The sequence below is a fragment of the Salvia splendens genome, chromosome 17 (assembly GCF_004379255.2).
Source record: "Salvia splendens isolate huo1 chromosome 17, SspV2, whole genome shotgun sequence".
NCBI classification, from domain to species: Eukaryota; Viridiplantae; Streptophyta; class Magnoliopsida; order Lamiales; family Lamiaceae; genus Salvia; species Salvia splendens.
In genome coordinates this window covers 2,341,380-2,358,708 of record NC_056048.1, presented here as the reverse complement: position 1 = coordinate 2,358,708, position 17,329 = coordinate 2,341,380, and the positions used below count along the sequence as shown (strand labels likewise).

The 17,329-nt window shown below is 35.7% G+C and overlaps 2 protein-coding genes across 2 annotated transcripts; both read left to right on the top strand.

The window, feature by feature from the left end:
• Positions 1-475: 475 nt before the first annotated feature.
• On the top strand, positions 476-3,170 carry LOC121775335 (C-type lectin receptor-like tyrosine-protein kinase At1g52310). Its single transcript, XM_042172411.1, has 5 exons — positions 476-789; positions 909-972; positions 1,293-1,700; positions 1,812-2,382; positions 2,458-3,170. Exons 1-5 carry the CDS (start codon positions 706-708, stop codon positions 2,984-2,986), a joined length of 1,656 nt encoding a protein of 551 aa, XP_042028345.1. The 5' UTR covers positions 476-705; the 3' UTR covers positions 2,987-3,170.
• A 4,663-nt stretch (positions 3,171-7,833) lies between these two features.
• On the top strand, positions 7,834-10,314 carry LOC121773566 (polygalacturonase QRT3-like). The gene is made up of 3 exons (XM_042170452.1): positions 7,834-8,116; positions 8,197-8,424; positions 9,219-10,314. The coding sequence occupies exons 1-3, from the start codon at positions 7,952-7,954 to the stop codon at positions 10,212-10,214; spliced, it is 1,389 nt and encodes a 462-aa protein (XP_042026386.1). The 5' UTR covers positions 7,834-7,951; the 3' UTR covers positions 10,215-10,314.
• Positions 10,315-17,329: the final 7,015 nt, after the last annotated feature.

The following is a 17,329-nucleotide window of genomic DNA, read 5'->3' as shown; positions in this document are numbered from 1 at the left end:
ACAAGAAATTACGATTCAGAACTGTTGATACGGCTGAAAATGAATTTTCTAAATAAAGAAGAAAATTTAGAATCGTCACAAAGTCAAGTGATTTTTTATGGAAAATGCAATATTCATGCAGAAAACACACATATAACTGTTGGCCTTATGTTCCGAAGCACGTCCCTATACTCGCATTATCGCATACTTCCAAGACTGTTGGTTAACTGTTGAACTGTGATTTTAGAACCAACAAACAACCAATGAGTTTCAATCGATGTAATGCTGACCCAAAACCAGACTGTGTAACTCAATAAGACGGTTATAATTCAGACCGCGAAGGCCGGTTACTGTTCAGGAACCGTAACCGTGATCGTCGGTTCGGTCCAACTACGATTGTCTATCTGATAAATAGGCAACCGGGTCAAGATGACCCGGCACAGCAACCCACATTATCACGGGTACGGGTGGAGAATTAACTGCAGTTTTCAGAAAAGTCACCAACTCCAACTCCCTAGTCTACTTCTATCTTCATTTCTCTTTTAATGTCGACACCCTAATTCCACTCCTCATCTCTTCTTCTGCTTCGCGCCTTCGACATGAGCTGCACATCGAATCAGCTGCGATTATGTCGGTTTACATGCTTGCGATTGGTTCATCAGCTCTAATTTGTTGGATTTTTGCCTTTGATTGCCGTTGATTCGATTCTGAAATAGCGAAAGCTTGATGGAATTCAAGCTCACAGTCCACGCACAGGCTCTCAAGCTGCTGATTTTATGCCTCTTGCTTCCGCTCGGAGCTTCCAACTCGGTCGGTATGCTCACTGATTTTCGCGATTCAGCTTATTATGCGTTTAGCTTGTTTGCTCAGTTTGTTTCGCTCTAGTTGGTTGTATGATGAGTTAATGCTTTATGTTCCTGTTTTCGCAGGTCATCAACGAGTCTGTTGCGGACACTGTTGTAGCGCCTTCTTCAAATCAAACTGAAAGCAGAGGTTAGTCATTTCTTTCTACTAGGATCGGATCGTTTAATTTAGATTGTATGCTATCTGAAAGAAGAGCTAGTTTGTAGGTTTTAATTTCCTCTTGTGTAATTGAGAAGCAGATGATTTTGTTTTTTGGAGTACTCATGTAGTAGTTTAGTTAGTTGCATTGGTAAAAAAAAAGTAGGAGTTTAAATGTTACAGTCTTCGTTGGTTCTGACTTAGAGCTACTTAATCAGTCAATGTGCTTGTTCTTGTCTTCTTGAAGAATTTTGCTTTTGCTGTCAATGATCTCCTATTTCACTTAGAAATGTTATCTGGATGGTTTTCAGCGCCATGCCTGGCTGGCTGGCAAATCAACCTAAGTGGTACTAAGTGTGTTAGATTCAATGCAAGCAATGAATCGTGGGATGAATCCGAGAAGCAATGCATTTCTTACGGTGGGCATCTAGCAGCTGCTACATCATTGCAAGAACTAAATGAGCTTCAGCAGTTGTGTAATGGCAGCTCCAGTGGTTGCTGGATTGGCAGGAGATTCATCAGTGGAGGTTGGAAATGGTCTGATAATACATCATACTTGAATTCATCTATCATGCCGACCCAATCCGGTTGCACCAATCAGTCTTGCTCGAGCAGCAATGTGTCCGATCTGTGCACATTGGTGATGAATAATGGAAGTGCATTGCTCATGGCTCAAGGATGCAATGGACTGCATGCATCCCTGTGCATGCTTGATTTGGGTATGTGATTTTTCGATAACTATCAGTCCATTCAGCTAGCTCTTTTAGTACTTATCTTGAAAATTTTGTAGAAGTATCAACAACTAACTTCTGAACCAATTTCAATTTCAGAAAATAAATGTCGTGGAATGCATTGCCACAAGGAATATCTTATCATCCTTGCTGTTGTGAGCGGTCTGATCTTTTTCACTACTCTGGCTGTTGTATTATGGCTTCTTGTATATCGACGTAATAAAAGGCGCAAAAGATCTCGCAAACTTTCTAATCCGGCAGAATTGGCATTGGTTACGCCACCATGGAAAGTGTTTACGCGTGAGGAGCTCAAATCAATTACAAAGAACTTCAGTGAAGGGAACCGTCTACTTGGTGATGCAAAAACAGGCGGAACATATAGTGGACTTCTACCTGATGGCTCAAGGGTAGCAGTGAAAAGGTTAAAAAGATCATGTTTTCAGAGGAAAAAGGAGTTTTATTCTGAAATAGGACGGGTTGCTAGACTGCATCATCCAAACCTGGTGGCTATTAAAGGATGCTGTTATGGTCATGGTGATCGTTATATTGTGTATGAGTTCATTGCGAATGGACCTTTAGATAGATGGTTGCACCATGTTCCCAGAGGCGGGAGGACATTGGATTGGGCAATGCGAATGAAGGTTGCTACGGATCTTGCTCAAGGAATAGCGTAAGTGAAAACTTGTGCTCCTGTAATTTAAACTTTTACTTATTGTTGAATAAATTATTTTCTGTTACTTAATAGGTTCCTCCATGACAAGGTGAAGCCACAGGTGGTGCATATGGACATCCGCGCAAGTAATGTTCTTCTCGATGAAGACTTCGGTGCCCATCTCATGGGAGTTGGTCTCTCAAAGTTTGTTCCATGGGAGGTGATGCACGAGAGGAGAGTCATGGCTGGTGGCACTCACGGATACCTTGCTCCAGAGTTCGTCTACAGAAACGAGCTCACAACAAAGAGCGATGTATACAGCTTTGGGGTACTTCTCCTCGAGATTGTCAGTGGACGCAGGCCTGCACAGGCTGTTGATTCCGTAGGTTGGCAAAGCATCTTTGAGTGGGCCACGCCGCTAGTGCAATCCCATCGCTATCTGGAGCTTTTGGATCCTGTGGTAACATCATCTTCTACCTCCGTAATTCCAGAAGCCGGAACCATCCAGAAAGTTGTGGATCTTGTATATTCTTGCACTCAGCACGTACCATCGATGCGCCCTAGGATGTCCCACGTCGTCCACCAGCTACAGCAGTTGGCGCAGCTACCTTCTTTGAAGTAAGTTCGGCTACAGCAGCTGGCGTAGCTACATTGTTTGAAGTAAGCTCAATCCTCTTATATTTGAAGTTGCTTCACATAGTTTTAGAACAATATAGGAACTTTGCACTAATATTATTATATATATTGTACACTAACACTAACTTTGGTAGCTAAGTTGATTCAAGAATTTTAAGCTGATTTATGTACTCACTCCGTCCCCCATTAATTGTTCACTTTTGTCATTTTCGTCCGTCACTCATTAATTATTCAATTTCACTTTTTACCATAAATAGTAAGTAGACCTTACATAACAATAACTCATTTTACTCACATTTTATTATAAAATTAATATATAAAAATGGCATCTATATTTCACCAACTTTTGTAAAGGCCACGTTACCTTCAACCGTGTCTGCCCTGCAATGCCTTTCACCAAACCAAGAGGAAGGCTGACATGCTCAAGAACCGGTCCCTGTTCAATATGAACCTACGAAGCAGAAGATATATCAGGGACATGTCTACATAAATGGACTCTTGAATCCCGATTGTATACCTCAACATAGCCATAGACAGATTCGGGGTCGTACTTGAGTTGCAAGAGATTCTCCTCGGAGATATCAATGGAGTTGCGCCTTGCACTGTTACACCACTGGAAGTGTCATATATGGTCAGGCGGTTCTGAGATTCTGTCATACTTAACTTCTTCGGTTAGGGACACCGACCTTTTATCGTGCACTTGCAGCGTTGAAACGGGTAATACACCAGCAATGGCTGCACTTCCTAAGAAGGTGGATTGAAACCCAACTCCCTCCTCATCACCACTAAATGCAATAACCTGAAAAAGTAAGGATAAAACAATCTACTCTACTCAATACAATCACTCCATAAACACTCATTTTTCACTTTCTCATGTAAGAAAGTTCGAATCCATACCTTTCCAAGCTCAAAAAGCCTTGCCACTGCCTCATCCTTTAGTATTTCCGAATGCAAAAGCTTCTTCTCATCTGCATATTCAACATAAAAGTTGGACTATCTCAAATGACTGCAACTTTAGTATTTTAGGCACTTTTAAAAATTTGGTAGTATAAAATTTTTAAAATCAAACGCTTATAATTTCATGCTTGAGAGGTCAAAATGGTCTTTACGCATTAAAATGAGAGATTCGTCGGAATCATTGAGCGATGAATAAACAAAGCGACATGGCAGGGGAGCCCACTCGGACTCTTCTCATGCAAATGTGCAATTTATTTTATTTAAAGTACAATTCGACAATTTTATTACAACTATTACTATGGAAATCAATGTCACACCACTAATTATTAATCTAATATTTTATTTTTATACTATGCGCATTTTAATTTTATATTTACGTCGTCTCATAAAAATATCGATATTTTTATTTATAGAAAATTTTTCCCAACTCACAACTCAATACTTATATACATTAATTTATTTTCAATTTATATCACTATGGTCCACCTTTACACCTCATTCAACCCTAATAATAATGTGAATTCCTTTATCCACTAAAATTAAATTAACTATCATTCTCTTTCGCTCTCTTATTTTACCAATTATGCATTCATTTTCATGGCATTTCAATTATCTATATTTTATGGGATGGATGTAATATTATTCATTATTCATAGGTGTAAGCCTACCCTCAAATCGCAAAGTGACGCACAGAAAATATGGATTTAACTGTTATTATAATGTTTTGGACATCGATTCAGTAAAGAAATAACATTCTTTTGATAATTTACACAAATTTATAATAAAAAATATATAGATTTATATCCACTATAATACAGTGAGACTCTTTCACCCTTTACTATGATATGCATATATTTGTAATACTTCATATGTCCCATGTTACTCGCACTTTTTATTTTAGGCCGTAAATTTGGGATTGATTTTTTAATGTAATTAAATTAAAATTTTAAGTGTAATTAGACATCATTTAATAAATGAGCTCTTAACTTAAACTAACATATTAATTAAATGTATTAATTCTAACTTAAACTATAAATAGTGTAAGGAGTTTGTGACGAGCCGAAAAACAACAGTGCAAGTAACATGGGACGCAGGGAGTAAAAAAACGATATATTTCTCTATTGATATGAATATGACCAAATACATTTTGCTCTCGATGGCTTAAGATAGACATATTTTTACTACTACTATTACTGTAACACTAAAATATAGCGTATATATTTGTAATAAAAAAAATATGTAAAATTAAAATGATCGTGTCTTGACTTCAAATTTATTGCGACACATCCTTTAAAATTTCTATTTTATTTACCGATAAAATTACAAAGGTATTTATCATATACATTTCCCAAATCCAAAGAATTATAATCCTCTCTTCGAGAGAAAGGCCCAGTTCAAATGTAAATTAAATATGCATAAAAAGCCCATACAATTAAGGGCTCAGGCCCATAACATCAAGATTTAGTGAAATAAAATAAAATTTTCTCGGCAATATTCATGATTCATATCCAAATTACAATAATAATACTTTTCTTTCATCCAATGTTAATTTGGTTAGAAAAAATGTTATCTTTATCAAGTATGCACATGCCTTTTAAATCATCGATACTAATTTATTAGTGTGATATACATGCTATATATACTCTAGGATATATTAATATGGCACACAAAATCATGGGTTTAGATATATCTCATTTTCTTGACTGGCCTAATTCACCTGTAATCAATTTTTCCACACACTAAATTTTCCTATTTTGACTACATTTATTCTAATTTTGTCCTATCACATTTTTTTTTCAAACAAATTGCCCTACAAAAACAAATTGAACTATATCTTACAAGTTACAACATAAAAATAAGAAGATACAATTCGTGTGTGAGTTGACTTAGTGATAGTATGCTAATATCTGAGATCAAAGATCTCGAATTCGAAACACGACCTTTGAATTTATATTCGTTTGAATTAAAAATTTCACAAAAGTAGACATACGTTATATTACAACAGCATAAAATGTTGAAAATCGCCCATATTAAGTTTGTTTCATTGCATTATAAATTCTTCAGACCTAAGTATAGTTTGGTAATTTGGTTCCCTTTAATTAAATGGAATGACTGCCCCAGATTTACAATAAATCACTATTAAAATTTCGCATTCAACATAATTTATTTAACACAATGAAAAAACTGTATTTATTTATGTTTATATTTGAAAAAACATCATCTATATATACGGAGTATTTTCTATTTTTAACACGATGAAATTGGTATATGTGTGAGGTAAAATTCAAACTACTCCTTATTTAAATTTTCTTTTTGGGTTTGTGAACTATCCCATTGGCTATAAATTCTTTGGAGGCAGTTGAGGAGTTGAAAAATACTCAACTAACATACATAAAGCCATTAATTACCCCTCTACACTTTATATTTTCACCTGCCACTTAAACTTTTTATTTCTCCAATTCCATAAAGCAAGAAATAAATGAAAAATAAAACATATTGTGGTGAATAATGCATCGAATCGTTGCGTTAGGACATCTAACTTCCTAATATAGTATGGCCATTTCTCATATTGTGATGTCAAGTAAAATGACCAATTCAAATCACAACAAAACTATATAGTTCATATCACTTTATCGAAATTCGACTTCTAATTTCAACTCAATTTTATAGTAACACAATTGATCTCAAAGTGTTTTACTCCCTTCTTATTTCAAAGTACAATTAATAATTTCTAAGATATGTTCTAATGTAAGAGAAAACTTCAACTAGAAGCCAATTGAAGGTAGAAAGTAAAGAATCACCAAACCAACAAATATGGTGGGCTTGATGACTCAACGATCTTTGAGAAATGAGGAAGTACTCGATTAATTGTTGAAGTAATATTACTCTTCCTTTGGAGTACATATACCTTACATACATGTCAAACTTTGCTAGGACCAATTAATTACTTTACCAAGAAAACTAGTTAGCCACTTTTATTTTACCATCTCATTCATTAGTCTAAATAATTTGCTGACTGACGCAGATTAAGACTATGATTTAGTTGTTTATTTTGCGGCGTTTATGTTTCTTATTGTTTATACTTTATAGTTTATCTCATTTTTTTAGTATGAGAAGTTTGAAATAATGTTAGAATATACATTCTTAATTTGTTTTCGTTTTTCTTATATTTTTTACTAATTAGTTGATTTCATTTTTTGTTGTTGTTTATATTAGGGATTGAGTTTGTATTACTACATTCATTTCGCATTAACTGTCACATTTACTTTTCTGTACTCGTTTTGTAAAAATGATAATAAATAGTTAGAGTTCAGAAACAGTAAAGTAAGAGATTAACTTTGGATCTATAGACTATAGGAATCCATTAAATCTGTTAAAAATGGTGAGTTGTGATCATCTCGGCTGATAGGGACAAACTTTTTTTATTAGAAAAGTACTCTCTCGATCATAAAATAATGATCCATTTTGCCACGACAGCACACGATTTAAAATATATACTAGTATTTCTTTATACTGTAGGTGGACCTACGATGGACTAAATCGTTACGCTCACATTTCACTATAAAATTATATAAAATGAAATTAATATTCCACTAACATTTTTACCACTTTCCTAAAGTCCAACGGTTTTTTAAAACTTGCACCGAGTCAAAAAGATTCTTTAAATTCTTGACGGAGCAAGTATGTGTGATTGCATTTAAGTACCCCTTGTGGTAAAATATCATCAAAGCCATAAAAATTTGGCAATTTTAAGTTTGTGTCAAAAATTAGAAAGACGCATTGAATGATTATACTATCTAATTCCTTAAAAATTCACCAAGAATCCAACATCAAAAGAGAGTGTGGCCTCCATCTTTCCGTGAATTTAAATCAATTCGCCCCATATCCTCTCTCTCTCTCTCTCTCTCTTTTTCTCTCTATATATACTTCGACCATTTTATCCCACATTGACAAACAACGAAACGACGCAGTTTGTCCAAATTCCGACAAAAACATGGGTGCTTCGACCACAGCTATGATACTCCTCTTCGCCGCCGCCGTCCACGTGTACGGCTACAATAGGCCCGATGAGTTCTCACGCAAGCGCGACCACCTGCACCGAATGCAGGGGATTCTGGAGAGGCGTAGTCTACAACAGCAGGCGCCTCGTTCACCTTCGGTAAGTAAGCAGTCGTAATTCATAAACGATACGGCGCCGTTTTGGGAAACTTTAACCGTTTTTGACTGCGGTTAGTGTAGGGCCCGGTTGTATATCACGTGACGGATTACGGTGCGGACCCGACGGGCCGGAACGACAGCACGGATGCGGTGCTGAAGGCGATTAGTGACGCCCTCAACGGCCCCGGGAGAGGGGTGTTGTTTGAGGGCATCGTTAATCTTGGCGGTGCTCGGGTTGATCTTGACGGTGGAAATTACTTGATCAGCCGCCCCCTATTGTTTCCTGTCTCTGGTAGAGGGAACTTAGCCGTAAGTTTTGATTTATACTTGCGTTAAAACGAGTCACTTTAAATAAAAAGTTTCGAGTATCCTTGTATTAAAATGAGTTACTAAAATTTTAATTTTGTTCGTTAAATTAAAAAACTAAAAATAGAAATACAAGGGTCCTAGATTCGATTCGTGATTTGTAGGTGAACGTTTGAGAGCTATTGATTTTGACAAATGATGCAGTTTGGTTGAAATGTTTTGTTTTTATAGAAAATGTGATTTTATTTCTAGATGAACTGTTGACATATGCATGACCACTTTTTCATTGCATTATTTATGAGTGGTAATTGCACATAAATGCCTTTACGTTCATTCAATTTCGATCTTGCATGTTGAATAAAAATTGTACTAGTAGTAAAAATTAGAAAAATTGATCAACTTTTTTTTATTAAATTTAGTTTAGCCTAAAAAACTAAGAGTTTATATTTTCCAAAACTGTCTCTATATTATGATTTTGATGAGACCACACAAAATTAAATTTATATCTAAAATATAAATACTTATAATTTTCTATCATTATATGACAATCCACTTATATGTCACGTGAATAATAGTATATTACATGTAGATAATTTTAATATTGGTTGTGATATGAATTTAGTGGGTTTTTTAGACTAATAAAAATTGTCATAAGATCATAATTTGACCAAATTTCATTTTTTTTATCAATTAGCTCATAAAAATTCCATCTTTGAATAAACTGGATTGGTTTTTTCAATTTACGATAAATTAGTGTCATCGTAACATCATCTTGACTAGCTGAACTGACGTCACAGATTCACGGGGGCTCACTCACGGCATCATACAACTTCCCAAACGACGGCTATTTACTCGACCTATCATCTCCGTCAAATTCCACGTACAACTACGAATTCATCACCCTACGCGACCTCCTCCTCGACTCCAACTACCGAGGCGGCGGAATCAGCGTAACGAACTCCCTCCGCACCACCATCGACAACTGCTACGTCACCCGCTTCAACACCACCGGGATCCTCGTCCAGGGCGGCCACGAGACCTACATCCGCACCTCCTACCTCGGCCAGCACGTCACTGCCGGCGGCGACTCCGGCGAGCGGTCCTTCTCCGGCACGGCGATCGCCCTCGCCGGAAACGACAACACCGTCTCCGATGTCGTGATCTTCTCGGCGCAGACCGGGATCCTCGTCACCGGCCAGGCGAATCTCATCTCCGGCGTCCACTGCTACAACAAGGCCGCTGGATTCGGCGGCGTCGGGATCCACCTCCGCCTCCCCGGCCTCACGCAGACGCGGATCGTCGATTCGTACATGGATTACACCGGAATCGTGGCGGAGGATCCGGTGCAGCTCACCGTCGCCAACACGTTCTTCCTCGGCGATGCTTTTATTCTATTTAAATCGGTGAAAGGAGTGATGAGCGGCGTAAATGTTGTCGATAATATGTTCGCCGGCGGCGATAGGGGGATCGAGATCGTGCAATTGGAGGGGAATTTCGGTGAGGTGGATCAGGTGGCGGTGGATCGGAACGCGGTGAAGGGGATGGCGGTGAAGACGACGGTGGCGAGGGCGAGCGTGGAAGGCGAGGGGCCGTCGTGGACGGCGGATTTGGGCGCGGCGCTGATTTTCCCCAATTTGATTAAGCAGGTGCAGTACACGTTCATCAGCGATGCGGCGTCGTTTCCGAGGCATTTTGTGAGGAATGTTTCGGATAATAAAGTTGTGATTCAGTCCGACGTGGCGGTGCCGGCGAGGGTCTACGTCACGGCGGATCAAGGCGGGACTTATTTGTAAATTAATTATTTTAATTTTATTCGTTTTAAGCCCTTTCCTAATTGGTAGGAGAAACTTGGGGGTGGAAAATCAGCAAATGAAATTTGTCAAATTTGGTTCATTTTCAATTTTAAAAAGTAAAAACTAATTAGAAAAATGACAGGAGTTTAGATTTATTTGAAACTATCATTTATTGAAAAAAAAAATGAATAGACGACATCGTTTATAAAATGTATTCTTCTTTACATTCTATTTCGATGGAGAATAAATAGTTGGAAAAATTGTTGAAAACTATGAAATGTGTTCAAATTTTGATTTGTTTTCCAACTCTAAATACTAGCAAAAAAATTATGAAGTTTAGATTTGTTCGAAATTATATTTCGATGAAAAGAGTCGGTCACTTTATAATAGAATATTGTTTATGATTATCGACTAAAGGACGTACTACTACGTATAAATAGACAACATTGTTTAAGTCTATGGGGTAACATCCATATACGAATACCGATTGGCATATCAGCTACAATTCACTAAAAGTTTTCATCGTAATATAATTACAAACAAATCCAAATTTCATGATTCAACCTTGAATTTGACTTCAGGATATTCCCGACGATTTGCCATATTTTATCCATATTAGTTCAATTTTTTATTATTCATTGCGACAGAAGATTGAAATTAGAATCTAGGTGGTCAAAATTATTAAAATAGCAAAATGAATTTCAACTACTTGGTTGTTTACCAACAAGCAGTCAAGAAACAGACTAAAAGGTAACGAATTGAATAGTAATTTATTGTGTATTAGTACTATTAGGTGAACAATGTGATTGGTGGTATAATGTGATTCTTCATCCATGCATTAATATATTGAATCTGTTACAGACGTAGGCAATATCTATTTCTCTAGAGAGAGAGAGAGATTTGTAAACTACTATCTGAGTGAGTTGAGGAGTTAGGAATATTAATTTATAATTATGCCAGTTTCAAAATGGTTTAGAAACTGCTTCAAAAGTGTGATTTTAGACCCAATATACAATCTAAGCCCAAATAAACATTTTTATTTATGCCCAATATGAGGCCCAAACTCTAATAAAGTTAGCACTTTACTTTTTCCCAAATCCAAAAGCAGTCGGAAAAACTATTTTTGGCAACTAAACTACTTTCTTGTTTCAGAGGGTTTTCTTAATTAAAAACATTAAAAAGCTAACATTATTGGATTTCAATTCATTTAAATAATCAATTTTAGTTTCCCAATTAATGGCCCTTCACAAATTTAACTTTAATTTTGACCTAATTTTAGTATTTTATAAACTTTAAAAGCAATCTAAAAGATCACAAACTTTATATTTCATATATTATTTTCTAATCTAAACTGAACAAGACATTTTCATTTTCAGTAAAACGTATTTTATGTGGACAGATGTGTAACATTTGTGATATTTTATATCGTTAAAGTTCGTGACAGGTAGAACAAAATACAACGATGAACAATGATTGAATTATGCTGAGTAGGATAAAAACTTATGCAGACCTGTACGATTAACCCACAGTGAGAAATAACACACAAATATGAAGTTTGTGATATTTTAACTCTCATAAAGTTTGTAATACTCCTACAAAATACCATAATCGAATCAAAATTCATAATTTTAAGAATCAATATCCCTTTTAAATAAGTTTAAAGTTTATCCAAATACTATCATGAAAATGCATATATATCCAAACCCCTTATCACATGTGTCCTAAAACAAAGACAATCATATATGGTAATCAACTAATCATGCATCATACCCCACAAATAATTCCACCCCAATCCCAACCACACAATATATCTCTTCCATTATTCCATATTCCCCTCAAAATTCACAAACCTCCCCACAAAATGTCCCAACCCCCCACCCTCCCAAATCCGCCACTCTCAACCTCAACACCGCCGTGATCATCGCCGCGGCCGCCTGCGCCGTCGGCCTCCACTCCACGCTCCACCACTGCCTTCAGCGGGCTCTTGCGGAGCCCGCTGGCTGGCTCCCCGCCCGGGGGCTGAGGAAGAGGGACGTGGCGGCGCTGCCCACGTCGCTCCATCGTCCCTCTTCCTCGGGCTTGGTCGGGTGCGCGATCTGCTTGGCGGATTTCAGCGACGGAGAGAGCGTAAGAGTGCTTCCGAAATGCGGGCATGGATTACATTCAGCTTGTGTGGATAAATGGCTGCTGTCGCATTCGTCTTGTCCTGTTTGTAGAGTTTGTATCGAGCCGCCGCGTGTTGCGACATCAGTTTGATTTGTCGTAGGTTGTTGTGAGGTGGACTCTGTTTTTGTAAGAGAGTAGTACTCCCTCCGTTCCATAGTAATGGAGGCGTTTCTTTTTGGCACGGATATTAAGAAAAATTGTGTTAGGTGAGTTAAGTAAATGGAGAATAAAGTGGAAAATGAAAAAGGTAGAGAGATAAAGAGAGAGAAAAGTAAGAGAGAGTAAAGTAGGTGTGGAAAAATGTGTTAAGACTTTTACTAAAAAAGGAAATGACTCTATTACTATGGAACATACCAAAATGACAAAATGACTCTATTACTATGGAACGGAGGGAGTAGTACTCTTGTTTTTTTTTTTGGAAGTATTATAGTAATGTGATGTTGACTGTTCTGTACTACTTCCTCCATCCCCGATTAATTGTCACTCTTTGACCGGACACAGGTTTTAAGAAATGTAAAGAAAAGTTGGTTGAAAAAGTTAGTGGAATGTGAGACCCACCTTTTATATTGGTTTTATAATAAAATGTGCATAAAGTGAGTTAGTGGAATGTGAGACCTACTTACCATTTATGGTAAAAATGGAAAAGAGTGACAATTAATCGGGGACGGACCAAAATGGAAAAGAGTGACAATTAATCGGGGACGGAGGGAGTAATTAATTATGGGTTGGGATCCTCTGCTGTACTAAATGGCACAGCAGCCCCTGCAGTGTCTAATGTAGTATTAAAATAATATATAAATATTCAATTTATTATATATTTTTTATTTGATTATTTTATTTGGTGTGTCTAATAACAGGGGTTGTTGTGCTATTTAGCACAACAGAGGATCCCCCTCCCACTATAGTAGTACAACTACTTACTCCATCCGTCCCACAAGAATATCCACAATTTCATTTTTAGTCTGTCCTACAAAAATATGAATTTTTCAATTTTGAAAACTTTTTTCTCTCAAATGAGACGTGACTCATTCCCCACTAATAATATTTTAATTATTTTTTATTTATACATCTCTCTTACTTTACTAATTTGCATTAAAACTCGTGTCGAATCCAAAATGCATATTCTTCGAGAACGGATGAACTATAATCTAATTTGAGTGAATCTTGAACTATAATTGCACATATGTATACAATAATAGATAGAATAATTAGGTTATTTACTTTTAATTCAAATACGTAGATTAGGATATAAACTCACGTTTTAATTAATAGATACGGACAATAGAATAGTCAGTGACTAGAGTCTAATTTCTCTGTTCCTGAATAAGAGTCTTGTTTTGCCATTTCCGTCCATTTATTAATAAGAGTCTTATTTTATTTATACCATAAATGATAAGTATGTTTCACATTCCACCAACTTATTCCACGCATATTTTATTATAAACTAGTAATATATATAAGTGAGACTCATATTTCACTAACATATTCAACTCACGTGTCTTTACATTTATTAAAATCCGTATCATAATCATATAAGACTCCTATTGCGGGACGGAAGGAGTACAATGCAGTTAATTTACATTTTTTTTTCAATTATGGACTTATACCAACTAGAAGTAGAATTTTCGAACTTTATGTATGTGAGATTTAGAATAACTTTTTATCAGACAAATAACACATATTTAATCATAGAAATTCTTTAGTTTTTCGATTGAGCAGTGTAACGAGAATTGTTCCTGTATTGGTATGACATGCACATGGTTATTGAAACTAATGGATTCACTAATTGCATTTTATCAAACACCGGAAACAAAATACACTACAAATAAATTTATTAACTATTGTGTTTATATGCTCAACACACAATATATGTTATGAATTTATACCATATTACCGTATGTAATTTCCTCTACATATCACTAACATTAGATGATGACATAAATTTCAAACTAATAATGTCACATGAAATGAGCGGCAAATTAAACAACGTCGTTTAATTAAGTGTAGAATCCATTAATTGCCTTGATTAAATTAAACTCTACTTATTAGGAGTAGTTTTTATGGGCGATTTGTGACTGTAAATAAGAGTTGGTTCGGCCTCTTGGACTTTTTATGGCCCATTCTCCAACTGCTGGTTTTATTTAGTATCTTTGGGTTGGGCTAGAACTTGATGTAATTCATAGTATTAAATGTAATGATTCATGATTTCTATTTACATCACTTTGGCAAAGATACTAGATTTTCATCAAGGCCATTTGTTCACAAATATTCGTTTTATTTTAAAATTGTCTTATTTTAAAAAGAGTATGTATATATTCCCAATGGGATGTAATCAAATACAAACTAAATATTGTATAAACTCTAAACTATCTGGACCGTCAGTGAGAAAATATAAAAAGATTGACAAAATAACAACAACAAAAAATGTCAATACAGTGTCAACAGTTGACGCTGTGTTGACATTGTGTTAAGGAGTTTAAAATTTGTACAATATATAAAGTTTGCATTTTATCACTACTGTATTACTAAGTTGATAAGCACCAAAACTAAACCGTTGCACCACGGTCATAATATTTATTAGTCATTAATTGAAAAACATCAATAATTTATTAAATAGAATCGTATTAGAGTTTATTTAGTTTGAGAGAGAGAATGGCGTGATTTTGATAGGACATATTTTGGAAAACGGTATTGAAAGCTAGCCTTTGCATGCTTTCTGAGTGCTAAACAACATGAAATGCACATGTAATTTCTATGAACATAAATAATTCGACCACACTTATAATTAAACAACATGCAACTCACGTGTAAATTATACTACGAAGATAAATAATTGTTGACATTTGTAAAATAATTGTCGATAATTATGCAATGCGCCAAGGCAGTTGAAAGAGATGGATGGAAGGAAGATATATAAAAAAGTAATTTATCCCACAAAAATACAGAAAAAGAATCAACAAGAATATCATACTATGCTTGTTTGATATCTTCTCATTCAAGATCTTACAAACTCATGCAATCATATCCAAGAATTTCGGTGCAAATATTTATCACAATATAATACTGATATACATATAGTACTCAAATAATGTCTCATTTTCACTAACCTTTTTAAACCAATTTCCCTAGTATATACTAAACACACTTTGAATCAAAATGGACTTTTAAATAGACGGAGAAAATATCAGTACTTGCTTAGCTTCGGCAAAGGAGCCAAGTGAATAGCAAATTAATACTCCTTCCATCCCATAAAAATACGCACATTTGAAATAGCATGAGAATTAATGTACAATTGATAAAGCATGAGAGAGGAAAATGATTAAAGTAGTATTAATGGATAGTGGAATCCATTTAATAAGTTGTAATGGTAGGTCATAACTCATAATAGTATAAGTTGTAAATATATGATGTATATGGATAATGAGTTGGGGACATTTTTAATAAATGAAAATGCTCATATTTTTATGGAACGAACATAAATGAAAAATGTATATATTTTTATGGGGCGGAAAGAGTATAAGCTATTAGCATTTAGTATATCGGATGCACACGTGATTTTATTTTGAATAGGTGTCTCTATCTTAGGGATATATTTAGAGACAATAGTAAAATAAAAAAAGGTCATTCTTAAGGCTATACTTTTATATATTGGTCAAATCCCTAACAATGCAATTAAATTCCCTTATTAAATTTGATTATCACATGTTATATCTTTAATAGAGTTGCCAAATGGCTCAGGCCGAACAAGCCTAATTCCTAAAACAAATGACTCAAGCTAGGAAATGCCTATTTTATAAATTCGAATACAAAAATCGAATTGATTACACATAAATTTGCTCTATATTTCTATTAGGCCATCCACTACGATGTCTCTATACCGTCCCTTAAACTACTATTTGAGGACCCCACCGTACTTTTTTACTCCATCCATTAACTAAGGGACGGAACCTGCAACCTTCCGTCCCTTAAATTACTATTCATTCAATTTCATTTTTTATTTTTATTTCCAACCCAATTTAATTAAAACAAACACACTTCATTAAAATTAAAATAACATTACAACTTAAAATTCAAAAAATAGAAAAAGGCATAATTAAAATCCTAAAAAAATAAAAATGACATAATTTAAAAAATAGAAAAAGACATAATTAAAATCCCGCATCGAAAGTGGAACATAAAACATTCAAGGATGTCTCTATAAAAGAGAAACAACAATAATGAGTTTCATAAATTCGCAAGCCCATCAAATATATATGAGCTATTACGAATTTTTTGTATACATTTATTTGTAAAAATTATTTTTAAATATAAAAATCAATTTTTATAAATAAAAAATATTTTTTTAAAAATTCATTTTTTTAAAAAATAATTATTGCGTCAGCGGTGACGACGCCCACTCGCGGGCGTCAAGCATGGCGCAGGGGCGCGCCACGTTTCCATGGCGCGTGGCGAGATAGCCCGTCCCTTGTCTCGCAGGGACGGGTCGCGGGACGGGCCGGTGTGCCGCAACGCGTCGCACGAGCATTTTGTCTCTCCGCGACGGAACGCGGGACGGTGGCGCGCCGCGTAGTGGATGGCCTTAGAGTTGATGTTTGGAAAAAAAACTCAAACATTACTATCCCTTTTTTACAAACACCAATACTACTAGAGCTATGACACGATTTTTCAATCATTCAAGTTTCTCACAACAATCTTGTCAATGCTAAGCCATAATACCTATTTGAATATTAGTAGTACTATTAATGATCTCATAAACATAAAACGATTACACACAAACTATCCGAACCAGCCAACGAACCTAATCACGAACCTAGTCCTACCGGTTACAAGTAAACAGCTTGTGCTTGAAACACGACCTTAATCTGTAAACCCGGTACGACGCCGTATCACAAAAACCCTTCATACCCCCAAAGCTCAGGGTCCACTGCTCCAGCCAGCACCGCATCACA

What these genes read in the sequence shown, in the direction of transcription:
- LOC121775335 (XM_042172411.1), top strand. Translation starts at nt 706, where the DNA reads ATGGAATTCAAGCTCACAGTCCACGCACAGGCTCTCAAGCTGCTGATT. An exon ending in AAATCAAACTGAAAGCAGAG is followed by an intron (nt 973 to 1,292) that starts GTTAGTCATTTC and finishes GATGGTTTTCAG; the next exon opens with CGCCATGCCTGGCTGGCTGG. An exon ending in CCTGTGCATGCTTGATTTGG is followed by an intron (nt 1,701 to 1,811) that starts GTATGTGATTTT and finishes TTTCAATTTCAG; the next exon opens with AAAATAAATGTCGTGGAATG.
- LOC121773566 (XM_042170452.1), top strand. Translation starts at nt 7,952, where the DNA reads ATGGGTGCTTCGACCACAGCTATGATACTCCTCTTCGCCGCCGCCGTC. An exon ending in AGGCGCCTCGTTCACCTTCG is followed by an intron (nt 8,117 to 8,196) that starts GTAAGTAAGCAG and finishes CGGTTAGTGTAG; the next exon opens with GGCCCGGTTGTATATCACGT. An exon ending in CTGGTAGAGGGAACTTAGCC is followed by an intron (nt 8,425 to 9,218) that starts GTAAGTTTTGAT and finishes CTGACGTCACAG; the next exon opens with ATTCACGGGGGCTCACTCAC.